This window comes from Serpula lacrymans, assembly GCF_000218685.1.
Source record: "Serpula lacrymans var. lacrymans S7.9 unplaced genomic scaffold SERLAscaffold_1, whole genome shotgun sequence".
NCBI lineage: Eukaryota > Fungi > Basidiomycota > Agaricomycetes > Boletales > Serpulaceae > Serpula > Serpula lacrymans.
The window spans coordinates 2,638,843-2,653,737 of record NW_006763290.1 but is presented as its reverse complement, the minus strand read 5'-3'; the positions used below and the strand labels follow the sequence as shown (position 1 = coordinate 2,653,737).

The 14,895-nt window shown below is 42.9% G+C and overlaps 2 protein-coding genes across 2 annotated transcripts in view; both read left to right on the top strand.

Annotated features, from left to right (window-relative positions):
• Positions 1 to 8,702: 8,702 nt before the first annotated feature.
• Positions 8,703 to 9,770, top strand: SERLADRAFT_432149 (uncharacterized protein; the record flags this gene model as incomplete). Its single annotated transcript, XM_007312400.1, has 1 exon — positions 8,703 to 9,770. The coding sequence occupies one exon, from the start codon at positions 8,703 to 8,705 to the stop codon at positions 9,768 to 9,770; it is 1,068 nt and encodes a 355-aa protein (XP_007312462.1).
• A 1,267-nt stretch (positions 9,771 to 11,037) lies between these two features.
• The window catches only part of SERLADRAFT_364519 (uncharacterized protein), a gene marked incomplete at both ends in the record, with an annotated part of 5,511 nt that continues 1,653 nt past the window's right edge, over positions 11,038 to 14,895 (top strand). Inside the window, 17 exons of the mRNA XM_007312399.1 lie at positions 11,038 to 11,180; positions 11,230 to 11,359; positions 11,422 to 11,587; positions 11,648 to 11,702; positions 11,760 to 11,899; positions 12,137 to 12,546; positions 12,608 to 12,733; positions 12,782 to 12,883; positions 12,938 to 13,070; positions 13,123 to 13,223; positions 13,276 to 13,440; positions 13,493 to 13,598; positions 13,655 to 13,803; positions 13,862 to 14,127; positions 14,184 to 14,313; positions 14,370 to 14,634; positions 14,687 to 14,832. Coding sequence (XP_007312461.1) covers positions 11,038 to 11,180; positions 11,230 to 11,359; positions 11,422 to 11,587; positions 11,648 to 11,702; positions 11,760 to 11,899; positions 12,137 to 12,546; positions 12,608 to 12,733; positions 12,782 to 12,883; positions 12,938 to 13,070; positions 13,123 to 13,223; positions 13,276 to 13,440; positions 13,493 to 13,598; positions 13,655 to 13,803; positions 13,862 to 14,127; positions 14,184 to 14,313; positions 14,370 to 14,634; positions 14,687 to 14,832 — 2,733 coding nt within the window. The remainder of the gene's footprint in view (positions 11,181 to 11,229; positions 11,360 to 11,421; positions 11,588 to 11,647; positions 11,703 to 11,759; positions 11,900 to 12,136; positions 12,547 to 12,607; positions 12,734 to 12,781; positions 12,884 to 12,937; positions 13,071 to 13,122; positions 13,224 to 13,275; positions 13,441 to 13,492; positions 13,599 to 13,654; positions 13,804 to 13,861; positions 14,128 to 14,183; positions 14,314 to 14,369; positions 14,635 to 14,686; positions 14,833 to 14,895) is intronic.

Here is a 14,895-nt window from a genome sequence, read left to right as displayed (position 1 = left end):
TGTTATGATAAATCATCAATGGTGGCGAGGGACATGGCTCCCTACACTGCCAATTCGCCAAATGCTTCACTGAAGCTTTTGACACCACTGGCCTCTAAAAGTGTCCCTCCAATGTTTGTAATCATAATTTCGTCTAAATGCTGCAAAGCTGCATGGAGTTAATAATGCCAAGCTCTTTTCTAATGGGTTATAGTGCGTAGATAAAAACCAAAGGATATGATAATCTTGTTCCAGAAATATTACTATTAGGCCAGAATCAAGGCTTTGTACTGATCAATTATATGCTGTGAAAAATATCACCAAAATTGTCTGTGAAACCTTTCCCGAGCACATTTTTTGTTATATATGAGCAAAAGATTCAGATGTTCTCTGTCAAAGCCTCATCACATCATTTATATATTAGTTAAGCTTTTAGCCTCTGTCAAGGATTTATTCCACTCTAAGGCCACTGTAAAATCAGACAGACAATATTTTTTGCAAATAAAACAGCATAATCATAGCTATTACACAGAATCATGTTACAGACATAGTAAACTAGCAATCACGTTGAATATATTACCATACCAGCTTTGAGTTGATAGCTTTTTGTCATTCAGTGTAAACTGTGTTGAGGGGAGGAGCAATCTTAGGAGGCCTTCCATAGATTTCCATATCAGTCTGAAGACATTCAGTGAAAAAACTGAATCAGAAAAAAAAGTATGGTACACATACTCCTTGACTTTATATTTGCATTCTTCATCAGTTGCTGATTTGCTACCAGCGTCTTCTCAGACTTCAATGAGAAGTTCATCCAGAAAAGTCTAGAATTGGTTACTTTTCCACGCCCTATCTGTGGCCCGTTGTCAATGATGAGAACTGTTGTTAGAAAACCACACACAAAACAAAGTAACACACAATCCTCCCAGATTCCACGGAACTTGTTTATGGGTTTTGCCTCCTAGAACAGTGGGTGCTCTGGTTGTTCGTGGGGTGGTATGTATGACGATCCTTCAAAGTAAAACCCAGAGATGTATGGGTGTGGGTTTTGAGGAGGAGGGATAGTTGAACTATAGAAGATAGGGGCTTTTTGAGATGAATATAGGATGAGCACTACCTTGCTAATCTTAGCACAAGGTAGGTTTGAGAATGACAAGATAACGAGGTTCCCAGTGATAGCAGGCTCCTGACGCACAAACTGTAGTGCTCAGAAGGACTCTAATTGAAAGGGATGACAATCACTTTCAAAAGTGACAAGTAACAATGACAGCAGTCAACAGTAGTAACAGTGGGAAGTGTTGTGACTACACTGGATCACAAGTAGCAGAGTAGTGAACTTGAGATTTAGAGAAGAAGTCTGGATTGGATTTCTTGTTTTTTTTTTTTTTACAAGGTAGAATACAGGGGTTTATATAGTAAAAGAAAAGTAGGCTATGCACAGTATAGCTGTGCAAAAAGAATGAGAAAGAACATGAAGGAAGGAATGTATGCTGACAAATCTTGCATAGGTAGTACAGGATAAGATTGTCAGAAAAAGGAAAAGAAAGGGATAGAACAATGAATGCTGTGAGTAATGTCACAGGTTTGTACAGCCATAAAGTAAAGTCCAATAGCAAAAAGAGAGCAGGAAAATCATGATGTCATGGGAAGATGCAGTAAAAAAAAGGGCAAGGCAAAACACTATCAGTATCAACACAGTTCCTTTATTGTCAGTCAGGCATTCCAAAAAAATATGTGTCCATAAAAATGATTCAAAAATCAAAATAATCGCACTGCAAATGAATGTTCTGCTGAAAAAAAAGAAACTGGAGCCACCAGTCCACCACCTAGTCCAAATCCGACGGTTCCATGGCCTTACCAATGGACTGGTTGTGTTGGACCACCTGGACAAACGAAGGAGGGAGAGCAGTAGTTCCAATTTAGAACAAGTGAGTCCCAGGCAGCGTGTGGTAGGTGTAGCTGTAGTGAAGACAATGGATAAAAGATAAGTGTACCCAAGTGAATGGGACAGCAATGAACATGGGTGACGCAAGGGGAAGAAACTTGTGCACAGTATACTGCATTCAAGCAGATAGTTCATTGAACCTTTACAAATATCAACATATATTGTAACGTAATACGTCTATGGTATTACATTGATAAATTGATGAGAAATAAAAAAAGAGACTACTAAAATGGTAAAGGACAAAAATATAATCTGATAACAAAAACACTCTTGGTAAAAAGGGTGAGAATTGGGGAAAAATCTACTTGCCAGTGATAGATAAAGCCAGTCAGAATTTCGGGATACACCACATTGATGGTATATCTGTCATTTGAACCATGTGGAAATAGCACATTCATTTTCTCTCCTGAAGTGCAGCGAGACAATGCAACATAACATTGCCCATGTGAAAACACTAGAACATGTAAATCCAGCCCAACCTGTGTCACTGATTGACCTTGAGACTTGTTGATGGTCATGGCAAAGGCAGCACAAACAGGGAATTGACGATGTGATAGCTTGATGGGCAATTCTTCTGATGAAGGTTCCAATGTGAGGCGTGGAATAAAAGCTATTTTTCCTGCATGTTTTCCTCCCAAGACATGGCACTTCAATACTTTTATCTTCATCTCTATCAAAATCATGTGTGTTCCATTACAGAGTCCATTTAGGGGATCAATATCACGGAGGAGCATAAGCGGAAGACCATATACTTGCAAGGAGTTCAAGAATTCCACAGGATAATATTTATGTCCCTTTCCAACCACTTACAGAGCTGCTAACTCTTCTCCAGGGAATTTTGTGAGCATTGCTGAATTAAGGTAACTAATATCATCATTTTTTTGTGGAGAGGATGGTGCAGTGGAGGAAATAATGGTCATCTTTGTCTCCATTTGCAATTCCAGGATAGGTAGTGTTGACTAATGAGTCTATGGTGTTTTCTGGCATAAGCATGTTGGCGGGAAGCTCAATAGTCCCATCTCCTGCAATTCCACAATCACCACCAACATCCAGGGCCAGCTAGAAGGAGCAAAGGCACCCAAGTGACCTATGCTCCAAATTCTTTATATTGTGTACAAAAAGTGTGTGGTTGTGTTGGGATTTGATAAAGCCAAGGGGTTAGCAAAGGTTACAGAGAGCTTCGCATACCACTGTTTACCAGCTTTTATCAATCTGTATAATCCTTCAATGAGCTTGCACACTTATCCTTTTTGTTCTGCTTTTCGATAATTTTACGGCAGGTACATGTATATATATCCTCATCAATGGTAGCATTCAAATAGGCACTTTTAATGTTTATATTTGATGTAGTAGTTCCCAGTCCTGGGCAGCAGCATGAGTGAGAATAAGTCGGATGGTTGTCAAACATGATACTGCCAAATAAGTCTCTTTGTAGTCGACACTGTACTGCTGCTTGTTGCCACTTTTGACTAACCAAACCATGAATTTTAGGATCTTGCCCTCAGGACTGCGTTTTATTCTGGGCACATAGTAACATCTTGTGAAGGTGTTGTTTGGCAGCACTTTGACAAGTTGCCAGGTATGTAGATTTTTGATTTGTTTTAATTTCTTGTTAATAGCATCCAGCCATTTGGCTCTATATGGTCCTCATAGCACGTTGGCCATTATTGGTGTGTCTCTATCAAGTTGAGCATCTGGATCTGCAGCTAGAAGGCAGGTGCTTGTGTAAGCATTTTTGTTGCTACTTTCATTGCCTGACTCAGCTGATTTGATCACAGCGGTTGATGCAGCACTCTATCCTTTGTGCAAAGCTCTATAGTAGCCTGGTGGTTTCAATTCTGCATGCCTAGGATGTTTGCAAGGCTCAATAGCAGGTTCAAAGGCTTTGGATGGAGGATTTGGAGGGATCAGATGGTCATTTGGGGGTGGATGGCGAGTTGATTTAGTGGATGAGGCTGGATGGCTGGTGGCACAATCAGATGAGGTTCAAGATGACGTTGATAGGCATGATCGAGAGGAATCAGTAAGTCTTCAATAGCAATATTTTCATGCATGGCTGATGAGTTTGTTTTGATGCTAGGTTGATCTGAATGATTGTCAAAGATTGAGAAGTCGCCATTGAGGGTGTTAGCGGGAGCAAATCACTTGTTTGGGTTGAATTTGAAATTATGTTTGATGGAAACGGTACCTTGATCAGATCTGAGGATTCTGATTTTGACTTGGTTCTTTTTAGTTCCTATACTTAAACATGACCTTGTTCTTTGTTGCAAGCAAGCATAGGTGGGTCTCTCTGGTATAATTGTCGTAAATGTTAACATATAACTTTTTCCTTTGATGTCCTGGACTGCAGCTGGGCCTCAAACATCTGAGTGGATCTGTTCACCATAGGATTTGGCTCGGGTCTGACTGACCTTAGGAAATGGTATTCAGGTAGCTTTAGCATGTATGCATGGTTCACAGAAGACTGCCTTTTCAGAGGTATCGAGGTTTATGCCTTCAGCTAAGCCAGATTTTATGAGATGTTTTAGGGAGTTATGTGATATGTGTCCCATTCAACAATGTACATAATTGGTTGATTGTGAGAGTCGTTGTGAAGTAGGCCCTTTGCTTTGTAGTGCTGTTTGCTGATGGTATGTGATATATGTTAGTTTTGGTGAAAGCAGAAAGAATGAGATGAAGTATGAGAATATAGATATTAAAAAGAAAAACATAATGAGAGTGAATGTATAGTACTAAAAAATACATCAAATAACCATGTCATGGTTTTGGCAAACTACATATGACTCAGATACCTCACCACCAACTCAGTTCTGGTATGTGAAGGTCCTAGGTATCTACCATTCAAATGTCCTATATGTAGGACCAGGAATGACTATCCAGCCTGCTGCCTTAATTTTCTGGGGCTAAGAAGGTATGAAAAATCCAATTCCATGGTCTCTCTTAACTCATTATCAAGGCTCTCATTTTTATCCATGGATGATGGAGATGCTTTTGAGTTGATTGACCAGCAGACATTATTCGTGGTTGTCACATAATGCCAAATTTCTCAATGGGAAAGCTCCACCCTGATGGTATTGGATTATCTCTATCAGCCAAAGATAAAGGAGACTACAAAGTTTACTTAGTTAATCAGTGCGTAGGATATAGCCATACTCTCATCACACAATGTTGCTAATCATTGACCTATAGATTTGTAGACCATGATATTTTCATGCATCATTACTGGGGCTTAGCACCCGGTCATGTCTACACAAAAGACTCACCAGCAACCACCAAGAAGATGCAGGTCCCAGCTAAGCTGCCTACAAATAAGGTGTATCGAAGAGGGCACCTGCAATGACCTTTTAGAGAGGAAGAATTCTGATGAAGGTTCAGATGTCAGTAATAACAATGCCAAGTCATAATTTGATGAAGAGTATATTGATATGTATGGCAAGGACTTACTAGAGGATTATGGACACTTTGATTGATTCTTTATCTGTGCTGTCTTTGGTTTGGATTCTGTGAGTTAAATCTTTGATTTTGAATTGGCTAGCTTGTTACATGACATGTTGTAAGATATTGTAGTTACTGACTTGGCCTTGATAGTTAATGCTCAGACTGATGAGCTATTACAGGACATCATTGTACAGGCATAAGATTGTAGCCATGTACCCTTCAGCCCATAATCCTTAAGGGAACCAGTAATGCTAGATATACTCTGATAATTAGACAACACTCGGTTATAAACTCTGTGTAACGAGGCTGAAATCCGAATCGATCCAAATGATACCCATCCAACCAACCTGGCGCTAGTCCAGACTCCAACCACTTGGCGGGGTGTTCTCCTACATCCTAGTGTAGCCACATTTGATTACATAATAAATACTTCTCCAAAGTTTTATCAAAACTTTAGTGTTGAGGATAACACCCCAAGCCGACTGGAAAACTTTGCTGTGGCTGAATATTTAGGTCTATTTGTTCACCCTGTAAGAAATGGTGCTCCTGCCAAAAGAAGACCAGCCATACGGAGTAGCATAATAAAAGTTACCAACACCAAAATTGGTAGGTAAGTTTGAACATGCAGAGTCAACGTGTAGGGGGAAGAGACAGTTAGAATGGCACACTTTTCAAATCCTTTAGACAGCTCAAATGATCTCGGAGGGTATCAACAACATCTTGTACATTTTAAAACAAAATAATACTACTTTGTCATCACTTCTCTATGAAATCCTTAACAGTTAATCTTTTACTCATTGTGGCACCCAAGAAATGATTGTCCAAGAGGCTGAAGACATCTGTAGAGTCTTGAAAATGGTTGAAAGATGTGGACTTACTTTGAATGCTTCGTCAGTGGCTGATTTGGCTGTCAGACAAATAGCAGGGATATTGATGTCTTTTAGCTCATCCGCATTTTTGTCCCCAAGGATATTGAGTGGTGTAATAAGGATCATGACTCTGTCATGGAAGAGCAGAGGGATCCAGAAGCACAATGTTTTTCCCTGAGCCTGTAGGAGAAATAGTAATGACGTCTTTTGCCTCTAGCTGAGCCCGTGCAGAACAGATTTGCCAAGGGCAAGGCTGAAACCCAAATGTTGAATATACAGTTGCTGATATCTCGTCGATGCTAGGAATGATATTTTGTCAAGAAGACATCAATGATGCTGGCTCAAGAAGGCAACTGTGGTGGAAAGAAGTCAAAGTTTACGCAATGTGATACATGGTCTCTGCTTCCTATGGCTGGTCTTCTTTTGGCAGGAGCACCGTTTCTTATAGGGTGAACAAATAGACTTAAATATTCAGCCACATCAAAGTTTTCCAGTCGGCTTGAAGTGTTATCCTCAACACTGAAGTTTCGATAAAACTTCGGAAAACCATTTATTATGTAATCAAATGTGGCTACACTGGGAAGTAGGAGAACACCCGCTGAGTGGTTGGAGTCTGGCACTAGTCGTCAGATCACGCTCACTGCTCATGCAGACTCTATACCTATCCATTCTTTATTACTGTGTTGTCCTCATGGCCAGTCGTTAGCTTTGTATTTGCACTTGTTAGCTTGCTGATCCTCGTTATTACCATAGTTGTATAAGACCCACTGTACTTGATAGTGATCTGCAGCTTTGAATTCTAGACTTACACCAGTTACTATTGTTGGACAGATGTTGCAATCCGGACCCTTTATGCTCTTGGGCCTCTACAGGCTCTATAATCATTGTACAACCCCATAAAAATTTGTCAGAGGTAGAATAGAATGTAACAAACCATAATGTAAAAGAATTTTGTGAATACTCTACCTCTAGCAATAACAACAGACCTGACACTACAGTCTTGACCTCCAAAAGTGTGAAATTTGAGGCCAAGAGGGCTAAATTGGGGCAGATTGTGTGCTGGGAAAGTCACAAAAATTTCTAAAAAATGTCAACGGGTAAACCCCCACAAAGTCCGATGTTTAGCATGTGACCAGTCATGGTGAGCCTAGACACTGGTCAGGTGATGTGTCACATGACTGGTCATGTGACTATGAAAAGTCCGAAAATGTCAAGTAAAGTAAATGGTCACATGACAGGTCATGTGACTTGGAAATAGTAAAAGTAAAAGTACAAAAAGTGAAGCATAAGTAGGTGCTGGTATGTCAATTGTAACATTAAGGCACCTGCAGATGGAAGAACAAGAAGAAATTGTGACTTCAAGACCCAAACAGGCAATCACGCATCAAGATAATCATTGAAGCTCCGCTTTGGCAGGCTTGGTGTCACACACAATGATTGTTTGCTCTTATCAAGCCCACTCCTCTCAGGCTCACTGTCATCGATTCTCTTGCCGCCAATGGCCCCCATTCGAAACAAACGGCAACTTCAGCGGGCCTTGCCTTCTCACTGTCACTCACCTTCTCGCCAACAGCCCAACATTGAGGAAGATGACCTCGAGAAACACATACAAGCCGCATGTGAGGCAACAAACAATGGGATTGCCAAAAACCTCAAGGCAGCCTGTTGGGACTTGGGCATCTTGAAGCACTACTACACGGCCCTCAAGAGGTTCAAGGGGAAGTCTGTTCCGTTCAATGAGGCTCATGTCCAATGCCAACATCTGAATTCTGCACAAGACAAAGTGTTGTTGGAGTGGATTATATTTTTAGGTAATACTGGATGCCCCCTCTGCAAGCAAACAATATCACCATATGTCTACAATATGTGCCAAGTATCCTTCAGAGAAATGGGTCCGACTTCCTCAAGAAACACAAGGATAAGATCACCTCATGTCGCCCTTCAACTATTGATCCCATGCAGGCTCAAGCCTTCAACCGCAACATCGTCCAGGATTTTTTTGAGAAGCTTGACAAGGTCTAAGGAGAACAAGATTCCATGGGAGAATGTGTATAATATGGATGAAAAGGGGATCCAGCTTGGAGGCGGTCAAAAGTGGAATGGCCACCATTTTTTTTTCTCTTACAATGACCAACAAAACTATGAGATCCATGGTGGTACCCTGGAGCTTGTAACAGTAATAGAATGTATTTCTGCAGTCAGGTAGCAGCATCCCCCCTGGATTTATCTTTGCAGGAACAACAATTGATCCAGAATCATGTGATGTTCACCCCGACATTTCGTGAGTTTATCAACTTTTATATTTGATCTTCCACTAACAAAGCTTAGTTACATCAGAAAATGGATGGACTAACAACTTCCTTTGCACCAAGTGGTTTAGAAAAACATTTATTCCACAGACACGCGCCTAACACCAGACTGGAAAGCCCATCCTCCTCATCTGCAACGGCCACGGGTCTCACATAACTGTGAACATGATTGAGCTCGCGGTGGAGAATCAAATCCACCTACTTTTTCTTCCTCTGCACACCACCCACCACCTCCAACCTCTTGATGTTGGTGTATTTGGTCCCATGCAAAAGGCTTGGTACAACTGCTGCAAGTTGTACACAGCAAGGACAGGCGAAGGAATTTGTCAACACCATGCCGTCAAAGAATACTGGGAGGCATGCAAAGGAGTATTTGTAACTAATACCATTTTACAGGCATGGCACAAAAGTGCGCTCTGTCCCCTCAATCCTGGTTTATTCACTGCGGCTGACTATGCACTGAGCGCTTCAACTTCAACAGCCAACCACGCCCCACTGTCGTACCCGGATACTTTCCCTGATGGCTGGATGGATGGTACCTCGTTGTATGACCCAGATTATGCTCCCAATGATGCAGCTCCGAGCCCAGACTCAGACATAAGTTCTGAGGGAGCAGGGGATTCCGATGATGGGTCAGACTCCAGTATCTGTGAGGATGAGGGTGAGGATAGCAATGTCAACATGGGCAGCAGGGACGCTAATATTGCCAGTGGGGGCAGCACCAGTGGCTCTTTCCCCTCCTCTTGTTCCAGTTCATGTGCAAGCACTCCAGGGGCCATGTTAGTCAAGCTGCACCCCACGTCCCTGCCCATAGCAAAGTCAAAGAAGAACCTCGTCGCAATAATCCACAAGCTTCAAGTAGAGCGTGATGAGGCGCTATGGGAACGGGACACTATGCAGGGGCATAGTGTCTTTATGATGCACGAGTTTGAGCATGTGAAGGATTGGTTAAATTTGGTGAAGGGCTGGGGGAAACAAAGGAAGGGGTTATGGGTGCACAGTGAACTCTTGACGAGCGCAGAGTTGCGTGCCAGGCATCTTGCTGAGGAGGAGGCTCACAAGGAAAAGGAACGGAAGGCAGCAGAAGCAAAGGCAAATAAGGATGCAAAGGCAGCTGAGCACCAGGTGCAAATGAGCTTGCTGGATGGGACTGAGGTTTTCAATGGAGCGCTCATGTGGCAAGACAAAGCCGGACCTCCAGCTCATTGCCGCAGCGCTCAATCTGAGTGCTGATGGCAAGAAGCAGGAGGTCTTGGATTGCATCAAGATGCATTTCCAAGAAAATCCTGACCTGGAGACTCACAGCCACTTTTCAGGCTTATTCGGGGCTTGTACACAAAGACAAGCACTGGCCCCCAATGGGCCCCAAGGCGTTACTCCCCCTCTGCCCCCCTCCACCTCCTCACTACTATCTGACAACTTATCCTTGCATGTCAGCCCCTCTCAAGCAGGGCCAAGTTCATATCATCACAGCCATATCTATGCATCATCCCCCGGGCCTCCCAGCCAAATGTCGTGCGAGGCTATGAGAAGACTAATAGAGAATATTTCTCAGTCTTATAATCAAGAGACTCATATTAAATGATAATCTACCTAATAGAGAATATTTCTAAGAGTGTAAAGTGAGTATAGAGATAGAATGTGGACTGTAGAATAACCAGACATACCTCAGTCTTATAATCAAGAGACTGAGGTTTGTGTAATGTGGAATGCTACGAGTTTTGGAATAAGTGTGGGAATAATTTGAGCTTATGTAATGTGATGAAAAGCGGTCAATCAGAGAATAAAGGATAATGTATGGATAATGATGAAATAGAACATAGAATGTTAATATGCTATGAATAAAATATGCCAACATGTCGTATCTCCCAGGTCCTGCGTTTCTCACTGATCATCATGCAATGTCACCATTCTCTCCCTTTCATTCATCTAACTCGAGTTACTATCAAAACTCGTCATATTTTATACCTACAAACTTTACATATAATCATAACAGCATGTCTGATAAGTAGCTAAATACAATTTTGCTGGCTTCACTTCCTTGCACTCAACATTGAAAACTCGCACCCACACCCGCATCTGAACTTGTCATTCTTTTCGATAGTTTGGCCGAACATTGCCGACAAGCTCCGCTTGCTTCTGTCGAACGTGCCGTGCGTGACCAAGCGTGACGAATAGTTGCAAGACTGGTCCAAAACCTACTCTGATTCACTTTTTTATTTCTACACAGGGACCTAGAGAACTCAAAATAGCAACTACTCGTGGTCTTCCGAAGACTCTAGCTCCACTCACTGGTGAGCAATTTCACTCCTCGCAAAAACGAGTGCAACATCTGTCCAACAATAGTATAGTTTGAGGACTTGGGGCGTTAGCGTTACGCGAACGTCACACTCCGACTGGTCATACCAAGGCCGTCCGGTTGTCGAACCTCACAACTAGTGCTTTTGCCTTGATATACGCCATACTCGACTTACTTTTCTGACTTAGGCAGCTCCTGCTCATGGCTGACCACGACTCCGTCCGAAGACGGATCATTACGTCTGTCTTTGAGAAGCGCAATACTGCAGGCGTAGTGGTGGAAAGCTATGTTGCTCATATCAAAATATGGGAGGACTCGGGCGATGGTTCAGGGAAAAAACCGCGGTATATACTCCTGTCATGTACGTTCATGTTTCCTGCACACAGAACCCAGATGTAACTTGGAAGCAGGTTCCAACGATGGATCTGGATTTATTCATAAGTCTAAATTAAACACCAATGGGTCGTTCTCTGTAGGCAAAACTTGGAAGCTGCTTGAACTACGTGGAATTGAGGTTGTCACTGTATGTTTTTACCAATACTCAATGAGTACACACTAGCCCTGATTGACAATTTTGCATCATAGCCAATGTCTTTCAACATCACTCTAGCAAGAACATACAAATGGCAGACAGAAAATCAGTCGGATCAGTCGAACTTTATCACTGCGATTATCAAGCTTTATCGTACCGTCACGAACGATACAACCCCTCTACAGCTCGCTGGAGTAAAAGATAATAACTGTGCCACTTGTAAGCTTGCTTTTTCGTCCTACAGATATTTTTAATGTTGAGTTTTCATGATTCGTGTAGCCAACAACTCGTCATCTCACGTCGAAGTAGTTGATACATCACGAGCACAGACTGCGTCTGCTGGGCTACCGATGACGAATGGAGACCTGAGGCACTATCCTATTAATTCAAGACCCCAAACGCCTCCTCAGCAGGATAGTGAGTCAGAGAAGCCTCCGCCTACAATGGCTCGCTCTCCGTTAAGGCTTCGATCTCCCTCTCGCTCCTCTTCCCCTGCCGATTCTAACCGGGACTATACACCACCAAATCTCGGTTATTCTAACACACCATCTGCTAATCGTGCTTCCTCGCCGACTACCGTGCCCGCCCCTCAGCCGCCAGTAATTTCTTTACCTAGTGCATTAAGACCGAGAGTTGGCCGCCGTCCTTCAAATGCTGCGTCGACGTCAAGTCAGGTATCAACCATCAATCTCCCGGCGGGCCTAGTACCATCAAAGTTGAATCTCGGAAGTGACTTAACATTTTCTACTTCGCGTCCTCCGTTGGAAGTACCCGTTTCCTCATCCCCTCTAGCTACATCGCTATTGTCAGCTCCTCCATACGGAGCTAACACCCCTCCTGAAACGCCAACACCTAATCACCCCCAAGGATCGACCTCACGAAACGGTAATATCATGTCTGGCACCCCTCAACCTCGTCGAGAGTATAACAACAATCGCGTTTCGTTTTTTGACCACGCTAATCAAGCACTATTGGACCGACTTGTCGCTGGCGATTTTGGTATTGATGATGAGGATGAAGGTCAACAGGAAACTGTGCAAGCCATAATGGCTAGCGTAGAAGACATGTTGGAGGGGTATGAGTGGGCAAGCGACGATGTTTTAGGAAAAAATACTGCAAGAAAGGCTGCTGACTTGGTCGAGGCGCGGCTTCTTGATGAATTGACGGCTTTGGAGAAGGTGAACAGCCCCAAGCATACCACAGCCCGCATTTGCAAACGCTGAATCCATCATTTTTAAGGCCAACATCCACTCATTCTTGGAATCGGATGATAGAGTCAACCTTGTCATCAATTACCTCGATACAGCTATCTCTGAAGTTGATGGCATGGGCAGTCTTGTATCATCATATAAGATTCATCTGAATGTAAGAGTTTTTTGTGCATGCCTAGTTGCTCTTGCTAATAATACTCAGGCCGTTGGCGATGATATTGAATACATACAATCGCAACAACGTGGTCTTCAAGTGCAAACTCAGAACCAGCGAATACTTTTGAACGAACTCGAGAACCTTCTTGTGCGTAATTATTTTCGTGGTTCGTATCGGTCTAACCCAGGTGTATACATTTAGCAAACGGTCCAAGTTGACCGGGAGTCGTTAGTAACTCTCACGCAAGAATCTCTCGAAAAACCTGCTGGTATACAAAGGCTTGAGGGGGCCGCAACCGAACTGTACAAGGCCCTGCAGGCTGGTCGTGACACAGGTTGGTCACAAACACGGCTCTTCTCTTGAATTCATCCCAAAGATAGTCGCAGATATGGCTGCTACAATGGCAAGGCTCGATGAATACAGGACACACAACGCACAGTTCTGCAAGAGGATATTCGATTTCCTATCTATCATGATAACGGTGCAGGTGGGTCCGTGTGTTCCCCACACATACCTTGTATTTGACGTTACGCTATCAGTCTAAGGTTATCCTTGATAATCATAACGGGATTGAAAAGCCGTCAGGCCGAAGTCGGCCCACTATCGCAAACCACCAGTCGATGGAATCCTACTTGGGACGGTATGCAGGCCTTATGCTCTATCTCAAAGAAATGGATGAATCAATATATTCTAAACTATGTGCTGTATGCGCTGAGCCTCCGCTACAACGTTTGATACTCATACCCATAAATTTAGACTTATTTCTCTGCAGCAAGCAACCTTCACAATAAACAAATCAAAGCTTTACTATCTGGGTATATCACTATTGTCAAGCGCCCAGCAGAAGAAGATGTAGAACAAAGTGGGCATGGATTAGTTCGGTAATCAGATTTATAAATACTCACTGTGGCACAAAAGATTTTAGTGCGCCGGTTTCACAGAACCAATCTAAGACAGGTGGTGCCATACGTCGTGCCGGAACAATTGTGCGCTCTCCCATAGACAGCCGAAAAGACAGGGATAGTGACAGAAACAAAATTAGCAGTGATGACATGCGAACATCGGAGGTTAGCTATGTGTCCATTTTTTTATTATTTTCGTTTTCGTTGCTAATGATGATATTAGGCTCTTGAGCTCATCCTAGAACAAATAGCACCGCAAATTTATAGAGAAAATGACTTTATCGCCGACTTCTTGCAGATCAATGATGCTGGACTCACTTTCGCTGACTACTCTGGGCTTGATAATTATTTCCGAAGACAAGCAGCACGTAGCATGAACCCAAGTCAATCGACTATGAAGCTTGTAAGAGGTGCCATGGACCTAATATTCGGGTTCCTCCCCGCAGAGCTCAAGGCTTGGCTAGACACTACTCTGGCGAACGATGCCTTGTAAGTATCGTGTTGTTCACAAAAGAAGAATGACTGAGAGCCTTCACGTGGTTCAGACAAATTATCGGCGTCCTTGTATGTTTAGAGCGCTTCCTAGCTGATGCAGACGAGAGAGACAGCGCATTCCTTCTGCAGATATTGGAAAAACTACATGGCCGACTGAAGGGATCTTTCGACCGTCATGTGGTAAGCATTTTTTTTTTTACGTGAGGACTACTCCGTGCTTATCTCGCCTTTTTCAGAATCAGCAGATGAAGGCCGTAGAAGAGACGAAACTCACTAGCAAGAAGCGAAAAGGCGTTGCGTATTTCATCAAATACTTTCCCATATACATCACTCGGATTGAACAACAGCTAGTTGGCACAGATGGCCTTGAAATCCGAGCACATGTTGATTCGGCTTACGAGAGGATTGTGAACAGTATGTTCGACTCTCTTAAGCAGATGGCTACATTGGGTGGCGATGGGGAAGATAAAGGGCAACTGAACTACCATGTCATTCTCGTCGGTGAGTGTGGAAAGTACACACAATCTGGAATAATCCTTATTATTTCACAAAGAAAATATGCATCATTTCGTCGCAGAGATTTCCCCGCTGGAGATAAACACTGTGACGATATTTTTAAAGCAAGCCGAGTCTATCTACAATGACAATCTAAGCGCCTATGTCAAGATTGTGCTCAGAAGACCTTTTGCAAAGGTCATTGTGAGTCTTCAGATACTTCAGCATCAGCCCTGTAATTCTCATGGATCTCTGACTAGGATTATC